Below are 16961 nucleotides of genomic sequence, written 5' to 3' on the forward strand. Positions count from 1 at the left end.
ATTTTGACACGTGGGGAGGTGTTATTGGTTGAAGGAAGTAACAAGTTGCTTTTTCAAATTGGAGTGGAAGTGTAAATTATGAATCTTTTGGGGGTGTTCTGTTAATTTAAATAGGCTTTTTCTTGGTGTAGTGTGTAGGTATACTCTTTGTATGAGAGAATATTTGCTTTTCAGGGAATGGGCTCTGCCACGTTCGATCACATATAAGCTTTTGGGGGGGGGGGGGGGTGTTCTGTTAATTATGAATCTTCTCTTTTTTTGTTTCTATTGATGGTTGGCTTGATGACAAAACCTATAGCAATAATCTAAAAAATTAGAAACAATGATCACACTCTCATAACAATATATATCACACTCTGATGTTTATGGTTTCATGACTTTGTTACACACATGCCTTTTCCTATTGATGGGCCTTCTCTTCATACAAACAAAAAGAAGAGCGGTCACTGATATTATAACACCCAAAGAAGCGAGTGATGCTATCACTGGTAACATGGTTCTATTCTTCTTTTTGTTGTTGTAAACAGGCTAATTAAGCGTTAGTGAGAATACATAACACAAAGTAAGACATGTGTTTTATATATAAACGTCAATAATTGATGACAAGAAAATCTTACTTTAATGTCAACCATTTCTTCAATTTATCAAGAAGAGTTTGAGGGACTGAACCACATTGTTCCCACTTAAGTTTCTGTAGCAGTACAAATGATATAAACATCAATACATTGGGACACTGTTTTGACACATGTGTTCATAGTTGACCAAGTAACTTACATGACTAACAATGATATCATTTTGGCTAAAAACTCAGGTATGCCTCCTGTCAAATTATTATTTGACAAGTCCCTATATCATTAACAAAAATTCATATACAGAGTGCTGTTATTAAAGAAGTAAAAACAGATTATTCATGTAGAAACTCCATACTTACAATTTTTGAAGCTGAATAAGATTTTGGATGTCAGGAACTATGATTCCAGTGATTTCACTTATAGACAAGTCTCTGGTGTTAAGATAAACACATTTGTGTAAGATGATAAGATACACATGCAGAGCTTAGCAAAATTAAGGTCTTATGAATGATCATTACACGTACAAAGATATGATTCTTGGTGGTGCAGACATATTGGAGTACTCGCAGGTAAGACCATCCCACAAGAATTGTTGTGGAACACATGGAGCTTGTTTCTATACTCTTAATAGCAGCAAAAAGAAACCCATTGGGCTTTCTTCATATATTACTCACTACTTAGTTGGCTCTGGGTTTTTTTATTGAGGCAGTGAGGCACAGAGATTGATTCATGTTTCTACTAGCTAGAGTTTCATGATTGATAAATGAGACAAATTAGTGTTATTAAATAGTTTAGTTTTGATCTTGGTGAAGTTCAACAAGCATTAGCAAAAAAATTTTGGAGAATTCTCACTGCATAACTAGCACAACGCTTGCTTTCTTTGATGTTGCACAAATAAACTCTTAACATATTTAGTCAAAGGGAAGATGAAACGAAACTATCACATCATTTTGACCTCCCAGAAAGACAAAAGGCATATAATAGAAAAATACTGCTAAAGGTCACACACATTACACAAGGACACAAGAAGCCACCACTAAACTACCCATTTTCTCCAAACCCTTGAAATAAAATGAAAAAGTGATATCCATACATTCACGTCCTAAGGAGGCAATATCAGTGTACTTATCACTTAATGCATAAACATTAATTCCTATCTGGAACTTGGTACAATCGGTAGCCATTTGAGTGTATATAGTAAAGGTGTCTTTCAGCTGCCCTTAAAGCATATTCTTTGTCAGTTCCATAGACACGAGGATCACCTCCGCGCAACTTCTAACCACCCAGCACCAAGAGAAAGGTTAAAGGAACGAGAGTTCTGGAAAATAAGCAACTTCAAACTGATACAAATTTTAGATGAGGGTTCCAGACAGGACATTGACATCAAACGAATTTATGTGATGTTTTGACATGGAGGGAAAATAATATTCATTTTGCCAAATTGATTAGGGAGAACTCATAGTGATCACCAGCTCTACTAAATTTGTCTTTACATCAAATTTATACATAAGTTTCTATCATCTGTTTTTGTCAAAAAAAAAAAGTTTCTATCATCTGTCAAGTAAAAGAATCTTCCCTTAAAAACACTTGAAAAATACGAGAGGAGGAAAACCTCTATATTTGCTAGATAGATTAGGAGTTGACCAAGTGTGATCCACAAGTATCAAGCAAATGAAACACACAATCTCTAACGATCAAATGACTGGAGGTGATGTCCTATTTGTTTCCACATTATGAATCTACACCTAATATTCTCTTATCAACCAAAAAAATATAGAAGTTTCCCCCAAAAACATTTAAAAAAAAAAAATCCAGAGAAGAAGAAGAAGACTTTAAAACAAGTTTAGCTAAACACATTGCAAAGAAACGATTTAAAACAAGCTCAAAAGGCTAGATAATACCTTTGGAAATAATATGCGCGTGTATCTAGTTTTCTTGTGCCGCATGATATTGACATATCGCAGGACAAAGCACATAACAAGTAAACCTGCAACAACAGAATGTGACCATTATTAGTCAGTCAATACGCTGAAACAAAAGGGACTACTAGTACGAGCTAGACCACACTCGGTTAAGAGACATAACTAGATTTTAAAAGTTAGAAACCAAAGCAATCCATCAATAAAGACACATTACGATTGAAGAGAGAGAGAGAGAGAGAGAGACAGAGAGACAGAGAGAGAGACAGAGACAGAGAGACAGAGAGACAGAGAGAGAGACAGAGAGACAGAGAGAGAGAGAGAGAGAGAGAGACAGAGACAGAGATAGAGAGAGAGAGAGAGAGAGCAATGAATGTTTGGTACAAGAGAAGGTAACCTGAACTTCCTACAGCGGGAGAGTGGTCGTCAAGAACGACATCGGAGAAGGAGAAACCCAAGAGATCGAAACTCCCAAAGCCAATGATGGATCAGTGAGTGAGTGAGAGAGAGAGAGAGAGAGAGAGAGAGAGAGAGAGAGAGAGAGAGAGAGAGAGAGAGAGAGAGAGAGAGAGAGAGAGAGAGAGAGAGAGAGAGAACCTTTTTTTTTGTGGCTGGAAGAGATTGATCCGATGAGATATTTATAGATCGAATAAAATTATCGAAACGGCTCTTTTTACAACGGCTCTTTTTTACAACGGCTCTTTTTGTAACTTGAAATCACTTATTTTCCTTTTTTTTTTAAACAATTCCTTTTTTATTTTCTGGTTTTTTGTGATGTGACACGTGGGCTGTAATGCAAGGCTCGTTAGTCGTATCATAGCGCACGCGCCGATAATTTCGCTTTATAAAAAAGTCCTAAAGAAACTAAACTTCAAAAAGGTGGGGCCAGGCCTTAATTAAACTCATCTGTAACCCACTATGCAAAACGTCGACGTATTAGTCTCGCGAGTTACAGTCGTTCGCTTAAGAGCCTGACTGGTTTAACCGCAGCGGTTGCGGTTACGGTTGCGGGAGTTTGCGGATGCGAATGGTTGCGGTTTCTAGCGGTTTTAAGAGATTTGTACGACTGGTTCTGCGGTTAGAAATTTGTGCGTTTGCGGGATACTTATGACTGGTTAACTACCAAATGCAGCAACTGTTAAATAATAAATTAATAATATTTACATTTTATACAATTATAAAAATATCAAAAATAATAATATTATAATAAATATAAAATTTATATTTAGAAAGTTATAGTTTAAATTTTTTAAAAATATAGAAAATATTTTTATTTTAAAGTTTTATAATATTAATTAAAATTTAATTGATATATTTTAGCATTTTTATAATTTCACTTTAATTTTTTTATTGAATTTTTTTATTTTTGTATTTATATTGTTTTGAAAAAAAATAATTTTTTTTTATCCTCCCGCAACCGCAAACGCTAGCTGGAACCAGCTTTTGAATTTATGAGGTTCAGAGCGATTTGGAGCGATTTGGAGCGGTTTAGAACGGTTTGAGCGATTGTTGCAAAACGCCAGCAACCGCTACTAACCGCAAAAGTTGCGTTTGCGGGTGGTAGCGGGAAAACCAGTCATACCCTAAATCTTCTAAAAAAGGTTAAAACTTAAAAGGACAGGACAGTGTTAATCTTATGTCCTGAGGACACTGATGCATCAAACCATCGTCCATGTGATCAAAAATTAATATTTTCCGATATTTACAAAAGAAAAAACTATTTATATCTTTTGATACTTGCATGGCTTTTGTGAATATTAACAGTTTTGGCGAATTCTCACTGCATAATAAAAAGATTACTAAAGGTCACACACATTACTCAAGTCCAACGAAATTACAAGCATGATTAGAGGAGGTCGTGAAGGAGTTTTAAAAGAAACATTTACCCTCCAAGACACATTATGAGTTATCAATTACATATAAAGACACATTGAGTTAAGAGAACACTTTCTTATGTTCATTTGTCTGAATTGCCCTTCAACTAAAAAGAAGATGTCATAACATGTGTCAAAATTATTTTCAATATAATTCCATTTAACTTTCACCTTTTAGTTTCATATTTTTTAATTCCCTAAACTTAATCATGCCTCCATCTATCGTCATCTTCATCTCTCATCTTTCGTATCCTTCTAAATATTCTTCTACTTCACTAAATTTGTAGATTTTTTTTTTTATAATTCTAAATTACTAATTTTTGTTGTCGAATCTTTATCTTTCACCACTTTATTTTTTAAATCTCGAATTCATGGAAACTTCAGATTGGGAGCTAAGGAAAGTCGATTCTGAAATTTCAGCTTGGGTGATTCTAGATCTTCGCCGACGAATACATCCAAGGTTTGCTTCTAATTGAACTATGAGAATTTCATCTACAAATTTTTTTCCTCTTTCATCCTTGTTTCTAATTGATATACAAGAAGATAAGAAATAAATAAAGTTTTGATTTTCTTCTTAAGCAGACAGCAAAGCCGATGTATCTCCTGCAACATTTGATTCACATGTCGCCCATCCTTTTCATGTCCATCAATTTCCTTGTCCACAAATGAACTATCCACAAAGCTGTCTTGGATCTAAGTTTGATTCACATGTCGCCCATCCTTTTCAGTGGATTAGCTCGTGATTTTCCGTGGATGAACTTGGGATTCGACGTGGATGAACTCGAGGTAGTTGCCTTGGATCTAAGTTTTTTATCTCTTCATGGTGGCTTCTGTTGCAGAGAGAAAGCTCTAAAAGAAACAATGGTCAAATTACTCTATTTTACACATATAGTCCTCCCATTTTTGGATTTTTGCAATTTGACCCCAACATTCTTTAATTTACTTATAGATCCTCTTGATTTCGTCTCAAACTTTTAATTATGTACTTTACGTAAGAATAATTTTCTTATCAACTCATATCCACACTTGCTATGTCCATTAAATATTATTTAATAAAATAAAAATTTATAAAATATCAAAAATATATATATGGATACAAATATATTTTGTCCATAGAAACTTGTCCACAAAAACATTATAACATTTTTGTGTCCACATAAATTATGTCCACAGAAGCTTGTCTACATAAATTACGTCCATTGAATTGCGTCCACACAAAAAGCTTAATCCCTTTCTCTCTTTCAAAACGTCACAATACAATATGTTCTCTAGATGGATTATCTTCAAACAAACAACACAAACCCTAGATAGATTAAACTTCAAACACGATCTTTGTCTACAATAACATGTTCACAAACAGTCATAGTTACACAACTATAATTGTAAGAGCTTGTCCATAAGAACAGGTCCACTACAAACTTGTTTATAAGAACACATTCACATGACTCTTGTCCACAACATATATATCCACCAGAAAACTGTCCACAATGTTAACACTCGTCCACAATTCGTCTATCCATATAACACTCGTCCACAATTCATCTGTCCACATAACACTCGTCCACAAAGACGTATCCATAAAAAAATGTTACAAAAACCTGTCTCCAATCCATGCTACAACTTCTTTATTTTATTCATGATTGATAAAAGAGAGAGACATCAAGTATAAGAACATAGTTGTTGTCCTTTTATTGGTAGAAAACTATAATTTGAGGATTGTGAAGCAGAAGTAGAGAAATAAAATTTATTGGGGTCTAAACTGCACAACTGAAAGTTTGGTGTTAATTTAAGAGGACATTTCTGCAAAACAATCGAAAGAAATCAAAAAGTGAAGGACCAAATCTGAAAATTATTGAAAATCCACCATTGTTGCTTGATCTCTTATGTGACGAGACAGAGACAGCGATGATGAGCACGACGAGGCTTGAATCCGAGCATGACACCGTCGGCAGAGCAAGACGACGGAGATGGTCTGGTGGCCTGAGACAGACGCGACGAGCTGCGGCGGAAAAGAGAGAGCTCAAGACAGGTTAATCACGGAGGATATGAAGCATACGCAACAAAGGAGGTTTGCGGTTGAGAACTGTTGGTTGGAGTACAGTGGCTGGAGATTGTAATGGGAGAGAAGCCGCCAAGCTTGGTTGCCACGAGTTGCAGTCGAAGGTGAGAAGATCCACGAAGAAAATGAATCAAGTGAAGCTTGCGACAGAGACAGAAGATATTTCAGTTTGGAAAAAAACATTAATAATCCAACTATTTTCCTAACTTAACTAACTAGAAGAAAGTAACTAATTCTTTTTTTTTTGCTAACTACACGTAAAGCTAAAGGGCATAATGGTCAAAAAAAGATCTTAGTTTCATGAATTGTGTGCTTCAGACATAATGTGTCCTTTTATGAAAGAAAAAAGACAAATGTGTCTTTGAGAGTAACTCACTCGTTTTAAAAGGTTTTATTACATGCGAATCCATTGCATTTAGAAACACAGATCCAATCCTAATAATAATATTCGTACGGGTCAAAGTCAGAGTTGTCACTAGCATCTTCTGACAGGTCATCATAGTAAAACTCATCTTCCGACATTATATCAACATCAGATAAACCATAAGGGTCGCCATCGTCTGATGAAGACACGTCGTTAACCGTTGCATCGAACGGGTAATCATGAACCGAGTCATTAGGGCGTCTCACAACTTTGACCCTCTCGAGACATCGCTTCTCCAGATACCCAACAAGTTCAACGTTGAAACACTGGCGCAGATCAAGATGTTCCAGGTTAGGACAACCGTCGAGAATGGCGTTTAAACCAACGTCTGTTAACCTGTCCCCGAAGAGCTGGAGGTGGCGAAGTCCTGGCATTGTTTCGGCGATTGCTAGAGCGACGTCATCAGACTCGTCTCGAGGACGCCTGTAACCGACGCAGTTTTTCTTCAAGGTCTTGAGGTTTGGACAAGACTTGCCTATGACTTTGAGAGACTCTTCTGATAATGAGCAGTATGAGACCTCGAGTTCTTCAAGCAACGGAAGCTTGGCAGCTGCTTCTATAAGTCCCTCGCTTGTTATTTCGTAGCATTGTGCAACTTTAAGGCTTCTCAGGTTACTTGAACTGCAAATAGTTGAGTGTAAAAAAACTTCAGAAACATAATCCAAGATAGAGAACAAGAGGAAGGATAAGATGCAAAAAAAAAAAAAAGATTACAAAACATCTTCTCTAGCATCTCAATAACCTAAAGCTATTTAGGCCTCACAATGTTAGGATCAACTTCTCCTAGCATCCCAGTAACGTCAAGCTAACACATTTAGGCCTCAGAAGCATAACAATATTAGAATCATCTTTCTCATAGCATCCCAATAACCTAAAGCTAACACATTTAGGCATCAGAAGTATAACACTGTTAGAATCATCTTCTCATAGCATCTAATACATTTGGGCCTCAGAAACATAACAATGTTAGAAAACATCTTCGTTTAGCATCCCAATAACCTGAAGCTAACAAAAAGGCCTCAGAAGCATAACATGTTAGAATCATCTTCTACTTGAATCCCAATAACCTAAAGCTAATACATTTAGGCCTCAGAAACATAACAATGTCAGCATCCCAATAACCTAAATCTAACACATTTTGGCCACAGATGCATAACAATGTTAGAATCATCTTCTCATAGCATCTCAATAACCTAATGATAACACAATTAAGCCTCAGGAGCATAACAATGTTAGAATCATCTTCTCATAGCATCATAATAACCTGAAGCTAACACATTTAGGCATCAGAAGCTTAACAATGTAAGAATCATAATCTTTTAGCATCCCAAAAATCTAAAGCTAACACATTTAAGCCTAACAATGTTAACTGTTAAGACTCATCCTCTCCTGGCATCCCAATAACCTAAAGCTAACACATTTAGCCCTCAGAAGCATAACAATGTTAGAACCAACCATCAAGTGAATGTTTTTCTTCAAAACAACCATCTGAAATCAAAGCAAACCCATTTCTCTAAACAACGATTCAAAGATACCCATCGAAAAAAGAAACACGATTTACGAGATTCTGGAACCTATCAGCGATGTAGCTGAGGAGAGAATCAGTAGCGAAGTGGCAGAGATTGATCTCAACCAACCCTCCTTGGCTAAGATCAACTGCGTGACGGCACAATTCCTCGTAGTACATGTCCCCATGGTCTCCGAGGTTACGCATGTCGATTTTGCGCCACATCGAAGGGTCTTTGCAGACGCGACGCCACGATCTGCATACTCTCCGAGCGGTTTCCACTATCTCGATCGCGCCGAGGCGGTGAAGAATCGATGACGTCAGCTCCGGTGGAAGCTCCGTCCAGTTTGGGTAGTAGTCTCCTTCCTTCATCGCCGTAGGAGACGGAGACGAAGACGAAGAAGCCATTCTACGGATCAAAAATGTCGAAAGAGTGTGAAGCAGTTCACTTATCCACGAAACTGATTTGGGCCTAAACTCTTAAATGTTGGGCCTAAACTCTTAAATGTTGGGCCTAAGGCCTTAATTAAACTCGTCTGTACAAACTAAAACGCCGTCGTTGCATGTGGGTTTAAGTGAAATAAGTTGATCAGGTCATACATAATAGACTACAATTGTTGTAGACATGTGGACCAATAGAGTTGAAGAGGTAATTGATAGATATAAAGCCAATATTATAGAGGAAGAAGACGTATCTTTATGGAAAAATGGAAAGGGAGATTACAAGAATCGTTTCTCATTGAAGGAGACTTGGCAAGTGACTAGAGTGCAGTATCAGAGCTGCTACTGGCAAAAGATGGTCTGGTTTAAGCATGCTACTCCAAAATTCTCTTTTGTTATGTGGATGGCGATGAAGGAAAGATTATCTACGGGTGAAAGAATGAGTAATTGGGGAGGCAGTGTTGATACTACTTGTGTGTTTTGCCAAGATCCTATGGAGACTTTGGCTCACCTTTTCTTTGTCTGTCCATATTCTTCTCAGATTTGGGAGGGTTTGACAAAGAGAGTTATGGATACTCAATACACAACGAGTTGGAGGGGTATTATGCGAGTGGCTTTGGATAATACTCAAGAGAAGATCAAGCTCTTCACTTTGCGGTATGCTCTTCAAGCTACAGTGCACACAATTTGGATAGAAAGGAACAGAAGAAGACATGGGGAAACTCCTAAACCAGCAGAGCTGTTGATTAAATGGATTGATAAGATGGTGAGAAACAAGTTCTCAATTATAAGGAAGAGAGGGGATAAGGATTTTGATGGAGGGATGGTATATTGGTTTAGCACAAGATAGAAAAAGGAGATAAAAGTTTGAATTTTTTCTTTTCAAAATAGTTACACTTGATGTAAAGCAAAGAACTTTTTCTTTTTGAATTAAATTTAACATTCAATTCAAAAAAAAAAAAAACTGATTAAGACATGGACATATATATATGTTCAAATCTGGTAATACCGTAATAGTGTAATCGTTGTGCTACTATATTGTTTAAAACTTGGCAAAACGTTTGTTTTCAACACAAAATAAGCAACAAATCGAAAAGGTGGTAGAGATGTAATGGGTACAAACAAGCATCATTGAGAACAATGAATGTTAAGAGGTATGATCAAGTCATATCGCACATTATAGAACTCAAAATCTCAAACGTGACCCTCTCAATTTCGAGTATTTTTCTTCACGTACTAGTTCAATATTATATAGTGTGAATCTCACAAAACCACAATATATTGTGAGATCAGATCGAGAACGGTTCCTGACACTTTTTTCTATGCTTCTTTAATTGTCGTGGGTCTATATAATAACTCTTCTAGTCGCTTTGTCACATTATGCTTCTTTAGTACTTATAAGCAACATGTTAAATAGTTCGTAGTGGTCAACTAATCAACTCCAACTATCAGGGATCTTTATTATCTAGCTGGACAAGTTTTGCATATCATTGGTATATTGTCAACTACATATGAGACTTTTGGACATAACTATTCAAGTATATATTTTTATTTTGACGTCTACATTGAATTGAGAATAAACGGAATTGATCAAGTACACATATTGATATATAGACTCCGAATGTTTTTTTCTACATTATATGTTTTTGTTATTATTAATACCGCACCGCAATTGTTATACACTTATCTCGTATGTTGTCATTCGGAACCATACATCTTACATAACTTTTTAGATACTATTATTGAGCGACTTGCATCTACTACAATTCTACAAATATAATACTAACATATGGATTACAGAAGTTAATGGGAGAGCTAAAGATGATTTAAAACTACATTATCTACCACTTGCCATAACTTTTGTAGTAGTATATTAAATTAACATGACAGTCACTACTACTTAAAAAAAAAAGAGATGGGCCCATGCCTACGAATGATACATGCTTAAAAAAAGGACACGTCAAAAAAGTAGCCGACAAATATAAGTTTGGCCTCGTCCTCGGACCAATCACAAGACTTGTTGTCCCCCCCCTCGCGTTTCCCTGTAAACTTCCTCTCTCTCTCTCTCTAAATTTTCTCTGTTGCTTTGTGTTCTTTCTTGGAGAGTTATTGATGATGGAATCGAACTTATATGGGATGGTCAACGGTTACGAGTACTATGACGTGAGTTACTTACCAAACCAAACTCCTAATCTGGGATTCGGCGTTCCTTCCTCCAGCGACTTCGATCTCCGCTTGGATCGTATTCAAATTCAACCTTCTATTTGGGTTCCATCAACACAACAACATCAAGATCAAGACTCTCCTCCAGGTGCTGATGAGATCGATTCAGAAAACACTCTTTTGAAATACGTAAACCAGCTCCTCATGGAAGAAGAAACTCTTGCCGAGAACCAGACTTTGTCTTACGACTCTTTGGCTCTACGCCAAACCGAAGAGATGTTGCAGCAAGTCATCACCGACTCACAAACTCAATCTCCTTATATTAGCACTAGTAGTAGTAATAGCAGTGGTAGTGGTGGTGAGTATTTGAACAGTTATAGCGATTCTTGTGCCCGGTTCAAGACAAGAACTAACTCTACTGAGGTTGTGTCGTTTCAAGGATCATACATGTTGCGACAACCAGCGAATAAGATTATGTTTAGTGATGCAGATTCAGTTAACCAGTTCAAGAGAGGTGTTGAGGAAGCTAGCAAGTTTCTTCCTAACACCGATCAATGGATCTTCAACCAAGATGAAAAAGTTTATACCTCGAGAGTTAGGAAGCATCATCACCAGCGCGGCGAAGAAGAAGAACATGAGGAAGCTAGGATGAGTAAGCAATCTGCATCGAATGTAGATGATGGTAAACTAACAGAGATGTTTGATAAGGTTTTGCTTCTTGATAACCAATTGGATCCACAGATTAATGATAACGTATCAAGCAAGGCACCAGCTAGTAAGAAAGAAAGAGTCCAAGCAGTTGATTTCCGCACACTTCTTATTCTATGCGCACAATCCATTTCATCAGGAGATATGATCACGTCTGTTGATTTGCTGAGGCAGATAAGGAACCAGTCTTCGCCTCTCGGCGATGCCTCTCAGAGACTAGCTCATTTCTTCGCCAATGCCCTCGAGGCGCGTCTCCAAGGAAGCAGCGGGGGTGTGATACAAAGTTACTACGATGCCGTGACCTCCAAGAAACGAACAGCTGCGCAGATTCTCAAGTCTTACAAAACCTTCTTGTCCGCTTCTCCCTTCATGACTTTGATGTATCTCTACTCCAACAAGATGATTCTTGACGTTGCGAAAGACGCTTCGGTGCTTCATGTAATAGACTTTGGGATCCTCTACGGTTTCCAGTGGCCTATGTTTATACAGAGGATATCTGAGAGCAAGAACGGGCCGAGGAAGCTGAGGATAACTGGTGTTGAGCTTCCTCAAAACGGGTTTCGACCGACGGAGAAACTAGAGGATACTGGTCGGAGACTGAGAGAGTATTGTAAAAGGTTTGGTGTTCCGTTTGAATACAATGCGATAGCGTCTAAGAACTGGGAGACAATCCGGTTGGAGGAGTTCAAGATCCGACCTAACGAGGTTCTAGCGGTTAACGCGGTGCTACGGTTCAAGAACCTGAGAGATGTGACTCCAGGGGAAGAGGATTGTCCTAGAGAGGGGTTCTTGAAACTGATCAGAGACATGAAACCCGACGTTGTCCTCAACTCCACGGTTAACGGATCTTTCAACGCTTCCTTCTTCACCACGCGGTTCAAAGAAGCCTTGTTTCATTACACAGCGGTTTTCGACATGTTTGGTTCGACACTGTCCAGGGAGAACCCGGAGAGGATGCATTTCGAAGAGGTGTTTTACGGGAGGGAAGTGATGAATGTGATTGCGTGTGAAGGGGTGGATAGAGTGGAGAGACCGGAGACTTACAAGCAGTGGCAAGTGAGGATGATGAGGGCAGGGTTTAAGCAGAAGCCTGTGGAGACAGAGCTTGTGGAGTCGTTTAGGGAGAAGATGAAGAGGTGGGGTTACCATAAAGACTTTGTGCTTGATGAAGATAGCAACTGGTTCTTGCAAGGTTGGAAAGGTCGCATCCTTTATTCTTCTTCTTGTTGGGTCCTTTCTTAACTTGTGTTACAATCAAATATATTTCAACTAGATTTTGCAATATCTTGAAATTAACTGCTTACATGTATTTGAAAATATTCATTGTGTTAGAAGAAAAAAATGGTATATGGTGAAAGAAGAGGATATAGATCATGAAGAAATGTGAACTCTAGGTTAATTCCTTTTCTTGTGTTGCAAATTTTAGATCATTGATGTGTTTATCTGAATAATTCGCACAAAGAGTTTCCTTACAAGCTAGTATTCAATTTTATATCATCAAAACTTGTTTGAAGTTGAAACTTATTGGTTGAAAGAGATACTTTTTGCATGTGGATCAAGTAAAATAAATTGATCAGGTCATACATTATAAAACAATTGTTGTTACATTTGAATTTGATTATTTGATATAGACATGTGGACCAAGACATGGACATGTAAGTTCAAACCTGGTAATAGTATTATAGTGATGCTACACTCGTACAGAGTATGTTTTAACCCACAAGAAAACAAATAAACAAAAAGGTGGTAGAGATGAAATTGGTACAAACAATCATCAGTGAGCATGTTGAATGTGAAGGGAGATCATTATCCACAAACTATTATTAACAATGAAAAGATCATTTGGAGATCAAGTTAGCTCTCTCATAAAAAAAAAAGTTAGTCTTGAAGTACTAACTCACATTATACAACTCAAACATGACACCCACTCAATTTTGATAGAGTATTTTCTTGAAGTACTAGTCAAATATATTAGATAGTGAGAATCTCACAAATCACAATAATATTATGTGAGAATGACATTGTGACATCAGATCCGGAGTTTATGTGCCTTTATTAATTGTCGTGGGTCTATATAATAGTTTTCTTGTCACGTTATCACTTAATGTTTTCAAACTTCATTAGCTTGTACTTTATAAATATACAGTACTTATCAGTAATATTTTAAATAATTCGTATTGGTCAAATAATCAACACCACCTATCAGGAATCTTCATAAATCTTGCTCGCCAAGTTTTGCAGTTCAAACTTGTTTTTGTCAACTACATATGATACTTTTCGAAACAATTACTAAATTAATATCATATTAATTATTGATTTGACTTTCATCAAAATGAAATCAAAACGGAATTGATCAAGTACATCTACATAGTACATACTATGTAAAAATTATTTAACATATGCATGATCACAAAAGTTAATGCGATGAACGAAATTAAGAGGATACAGAATAAAATTTTCAACACCACTTGTCATAAAAGATGATAAACTTTTTGTATTAAACCAGGCCCACGCAAATTAAAAGACAGGTCAAAAAGGAGCCGACAAATAGAGTTTTGACTTCTGACTCATCATCGGACCAATCGCAAACTGGTCTTGTCCCCCTCGCGTTTCCCGGGAAGCTTCCTCCTCTCTCTCTCTATATCATCTCGGTTCTCTTACTTTCTTGCTGTTGCTCTCACGCATATCAATATCCAATCACACCTTCACGTTTCCATATTTGATCTAAAAAGTCCATTTTACTTTTCCCACTTCTTCTTTTTCTTCTTTTTCAGATGTAAGCAAATATTATTGTTCCAAGTTCTCACCTTCTTCAGATTCCGTTGCTGAATCTATTTGTACTTCTTCTCTTTATATTCTTTGGAGTGTGTTTTTTTTTTCCAATCGAGGAGACTTATTGATGATGGAATCGAACTTCTATAGAATAGTCAACGGTCACGAGTATTACGATGTAAGTTTCTTACCAAACCAGATTCCTGATCTGGGATTCGGTGTTCCTTCATCCAGCGACTTCGATCTCCGCTTAGATCATCATCATCATCATCAACAACCTTCATATTGGATTCCATCAACACAACAAGATCAAGACTCTCCTCCAGGTGCTGATGAGATCGATTCAGAAAACACTCTTTTAAAATATGTAAACCAGCTCCTTATGGAAGAGACTCTTTCTGAGAACCAGTCTATGTCCTATGATGATGCTTTGGCTCTACGCCAAACCGAAGAGATGTTACAGCAAGTCATCAACGACTCACTAGCTCAATCTTCTAATTCGATTACTAGTAGTACTAGTAGTGGTAGTAGTAGTGGTGGTGAGTATTTGAACAGCAACAGCAACTCTTGTGTCCGGATCGAGACAGAAGCTAACTCTACTGAGAGCGAGGCGTTGTCTGATGATCATCCTCATCATATTCTTGGATCAAACATGTTGAGTGGATACGGACAGCCGGCGAATGAGATACTCGTCAGGAGTATGTTTAGTGATGCAGATTCAGTTAACCAGTTCAAGAGAGGCCTCGAGGAAGCTAGCAAGTTTCTTCCCAACACCGATCAATGGATCTTCAACCCACAACATGAAGTCATCTCCGTGAAAGACGAAAAGGGTTTCTCGAGAGTCAGAAAACATCATCATCAGGAGCCTGAAGAGGAAGAAGCTAGGAGGAGTAAACAATCTGCAGTTAACGTAGACGACGGTAACATATCAGAGCTGTTTGATAAAGTTTTGCTTCTTGATAACCAATTGGATCCACAGATCAAAGAAGAAACCAATAACGTGTCAAGCAAGAAAGAAGGAGGACGCGGTAAGAAGAAGAGCAAAGCTGTTGATTTCCGCACGCTTCTCACTCTATGCGCACAATCCATCTCATCAGGAGACAAGCTCGCAGCCGATGATTTGCTAAACCAGATAAAGAAACAATGCTCACCTCTCGGCGATGCATCGCAAAGACTAGCTTACTTCTTCACCAAGGCACTCGAGGCGCGTCTTCAAGGAAGCAGCGGAGTAATGATACAGAGCTACTACGATTCCATAACGTCAAAGAAACGAACAGCTGCGCAGATTCTTAAGACTTATAAAGCCTTTTTGTCTGCTTCTCCCTTCATGACTTTGATCTATTTTTTTTCAAATAAGATGATTCTTGACGCTTCCAAAGATGCTTCTGTGCTTCATATAATAGACTTTGGGATACTCTACGGTTTCCAGTGGCCTATGTTTATACAGTACATATCGAAAAGCAAGATCGGTCCGAGGAAGCTGAGGATAACCGGTGTGGAGCTTCCTCAAAACGGGTTTCGTCCCACGGAGAAGATAGAGGATACCGGTAGGAGATTGAGAGAGTATTGCAAACGGTTTGGTGTTCCTTTTGAATACAATGCGATAGCGTCTAAGAACTGGGAGACAATCCGCTTGGAGGAGTTCAAGATCCGACCAAACGAAGTTCTTGCGGTCAACTCGGTGCTCCGGCTCAAGAACCTAAGAGACGTGACTCCAGGGGAAGAGGATTGTCCGAGAGACGGGTTCTTGAAACTGATCAGAGACATGAAACCTGACGTTTTCCTCAGCTCGACGATCAATGGATCTTTCAACGCTCCTTTCTTTGCCACGCGGTTTAAAGAAGCTTTGTTTCATTACTCGTCGCTCTTTGACATGTTCGGTTCGACACTGTCCAAGGAGAACCCGGAGAGGATGCATTTCGAAGGGGAGTTTTTCGGGAGGGAAGTGATGAATGTGATTGCTTGTGAAGGAGTTGATAGGGTGGAGAGGCCTGAGACTTACAAGCAGTGGCAAGTGAGGATGATGAGGGCTGGGTTTAAGCAGAAGCCTGTGGAGACAGAGCTTGTGGAGTCGTTTAGGGAGAAGATGAAGAGGTGGGGTTACCATAAAGACTTTGTGCTTGATGAAGATAGTAACTGGTTCTTGCAAGGTTGGAAAGGTCGCATCTTATTCTCTTCTTCTTGTTGGGTCCCTTCTTAGCTTGTGTCACATTTCAAATTTATTTTTCATGTATAAACATTTTGTTTCTCTTACTTCGTTTTCTTTTGCTTAATTTTCTATGTGACATTCTATGTATTTATCTTGAAAGCTAAAAGAGGTTGACTAACCCTTTAGTAGAGAGATGGAACCTCAGTGTTCAAGAAATTAACCATGGGTTTTGTTCGTATATGCCTAGCGATTAAGCATATTATTTGGAATATAACCAAGCTTAAGATTACTGATTTATTTATATTAGATATTTTAATTTTTAAGTTTAATTATAAAATTATTTTGATAAATTATAAAATGTTAAACATAAAAG

The 16961-nt window shown here is 37.7% G+C and overlaps 4 protein-coding genes and 2 long non-coding RNA genes across 8 annotated transcripts; 4 read left to right on the forward strand and 2 right to left on the reverse strand.

Annotated features, from left to right (window-relative positions):
• Window positions 1-676: 676 nt before the first annotated feature.
• Window positions 677-3105, reverse strand: LOC106397408. The gene is made up of 4 exons (XR_002660398.2): window positions 2889-3105; window positions 2474-2559; window positions 775-1912; window positions 677-691 (listed from the first exon to the last, which is right to left on the reverse strand). It is a non-coding gene; the product is annotated as an uncharacterized LOC106397408 (long non-coding RNA).
• A 1260-nt stretch (window positions 3106-4365) lies between these two features.
• On the forward strand, window positions 4366-5324 carry LOC106419989. The gene is made up of 2 exons (XR_002654099.2): window positions 4366-4825; window positions 4948-5324. It is a non-coding gene; the product is annotated as an uncharacterized LOC106419989 (long non-coding RNA).
• A 1413-nt stretch (window positions 5325-6737) lies between these two features.
• Window positions 6738-8796, reverse strand: LOC125591348 (F-box protein SKIP19-like). 3 transcript variants are annotated; one of them, XM_048765444.1, is made up of 2 exons: window positions 8423-8796; window positions 6738-7469 (listed from the first exon to the last, which is right to left on the reverse strand). In XM_048765444.1, exons 1-2 carry the CDS (start codon window positions 8761-8763, stop codon window positions 6860-6862), a joined length of 951 nt encoding a protein of 316 aa, XP_048621401.1. In that variant the 5' UTR covers window positions 8764-8796; the 3' UTR covers window positions 6738-6859. The 3 variants fall into 3 exon arrangements, with proteins under 3 accessions (XP_048621401.1, XP_048621402.1, XP_048621400.1); XM_048765445.1 differs by having other exon boundaries at window positions 8410-8790; XM_048765443.1 differs by having other exon boundaries at window positions 8384-8788.
• A 184-nt stretch (window positions 8797-8980) lies between these two features.
• LOC111200790 lies at window positions 8981-9646 on the forward strand. Its single transcript, XM_022692158.1, has one exon. The coding sequence runs from the start codon at window positions 8981-8983 to the stop codon at window positions 9644-9646; it is 666 nt and encodes a 221-aa protein (XP_022547879.1).
• Window positions 9647-9979: 333 nt separating this feature from the next.
• LOC125591346 (scarecrow-like protein 31) lies at window positions 9980-13180 on the forward strand. The gene has a single exon (XM_048765441.1). It carries the CDS (start codon window positions 10720-10722, stop codon window positions 12907-12909), a length of 2190 nt encoding a protein of 729 aa, XP_048621398.1. The 5' UTR covers window positions 9980-10719; the 3' UTR covers window positions 12910-13180.
• A 341-nt stretch (window positions 13181-13521) lies between these two features.
• On the forward strand, window positions 13522-16826 carry LOC125591347 (scarecrow-like protein 31). The gene has a single exon (XM_048765442.1). The coding sequence runs from the start codon at window positions 14567-14569 to the stop codon at window positions 16637-16639; it is 2073 nt and encodes a 690-aa protein (XP_048621399.1). The 5' UTR covers window positions 13522-14566; the 3' UTR covers window positions 16640-16826.
• Window positions 16827-16961: the final 135 nt, after the last annotated feature.

This window comes from Brassica napus, chromosome C8 (genome assembly GCF_020379485.1).
Source record: "Brassica napus cultivar Da-Ae chromosome C8, Da-Ae, whole genome shotgun sequence".
In the NCBI taxonomy this organism is placed as follows: Eukaryota; Viridiplantae; Streptophyta; class Magnoliopsida; order Brassicales; family Brassicaceae; genus Brassica; species Brassica napus.

Excerpts from the sequence above, each read along its gene's own strand:
- LOC125591348 (XM_048765443.1), bottom strand. The coding sequence starts at position 8,763 with ATGGCTTCTTCGTCTTCGTCTCCGTCTCCTACGGCGATGAAGGAAGGA. Across the intron at positions 7,470-8,383 it reads CGTGTTTCTTTTTTCGATGG|TTCAAGTAACCTGAGAAGCC; the intron begins GTATCTTTGAAT and ends AACTATTTGCAG.
- LOC111200790 (XM_022692158.1), top strand. The coding sequence starts at position 8,981 with ATGTGGACCAATAGAGTTGAAGAGGTAATTGATAGATATAAAGCCAAT.
- LOC125591346 (XM_048765441.1), top strand. The coding sequence starts at position 10,720 with ATGCCTACGAATGATACATGCTTAAAAAAAGGACACGTCAAAAAAGTA.
- LOC125591347 (XM_048765442.1), top strand. The coding sequence starts at position 14,567 with ATGATGGAATCGAACTTCTATAGAATAGTCAACGGTCACGAGTATTAC.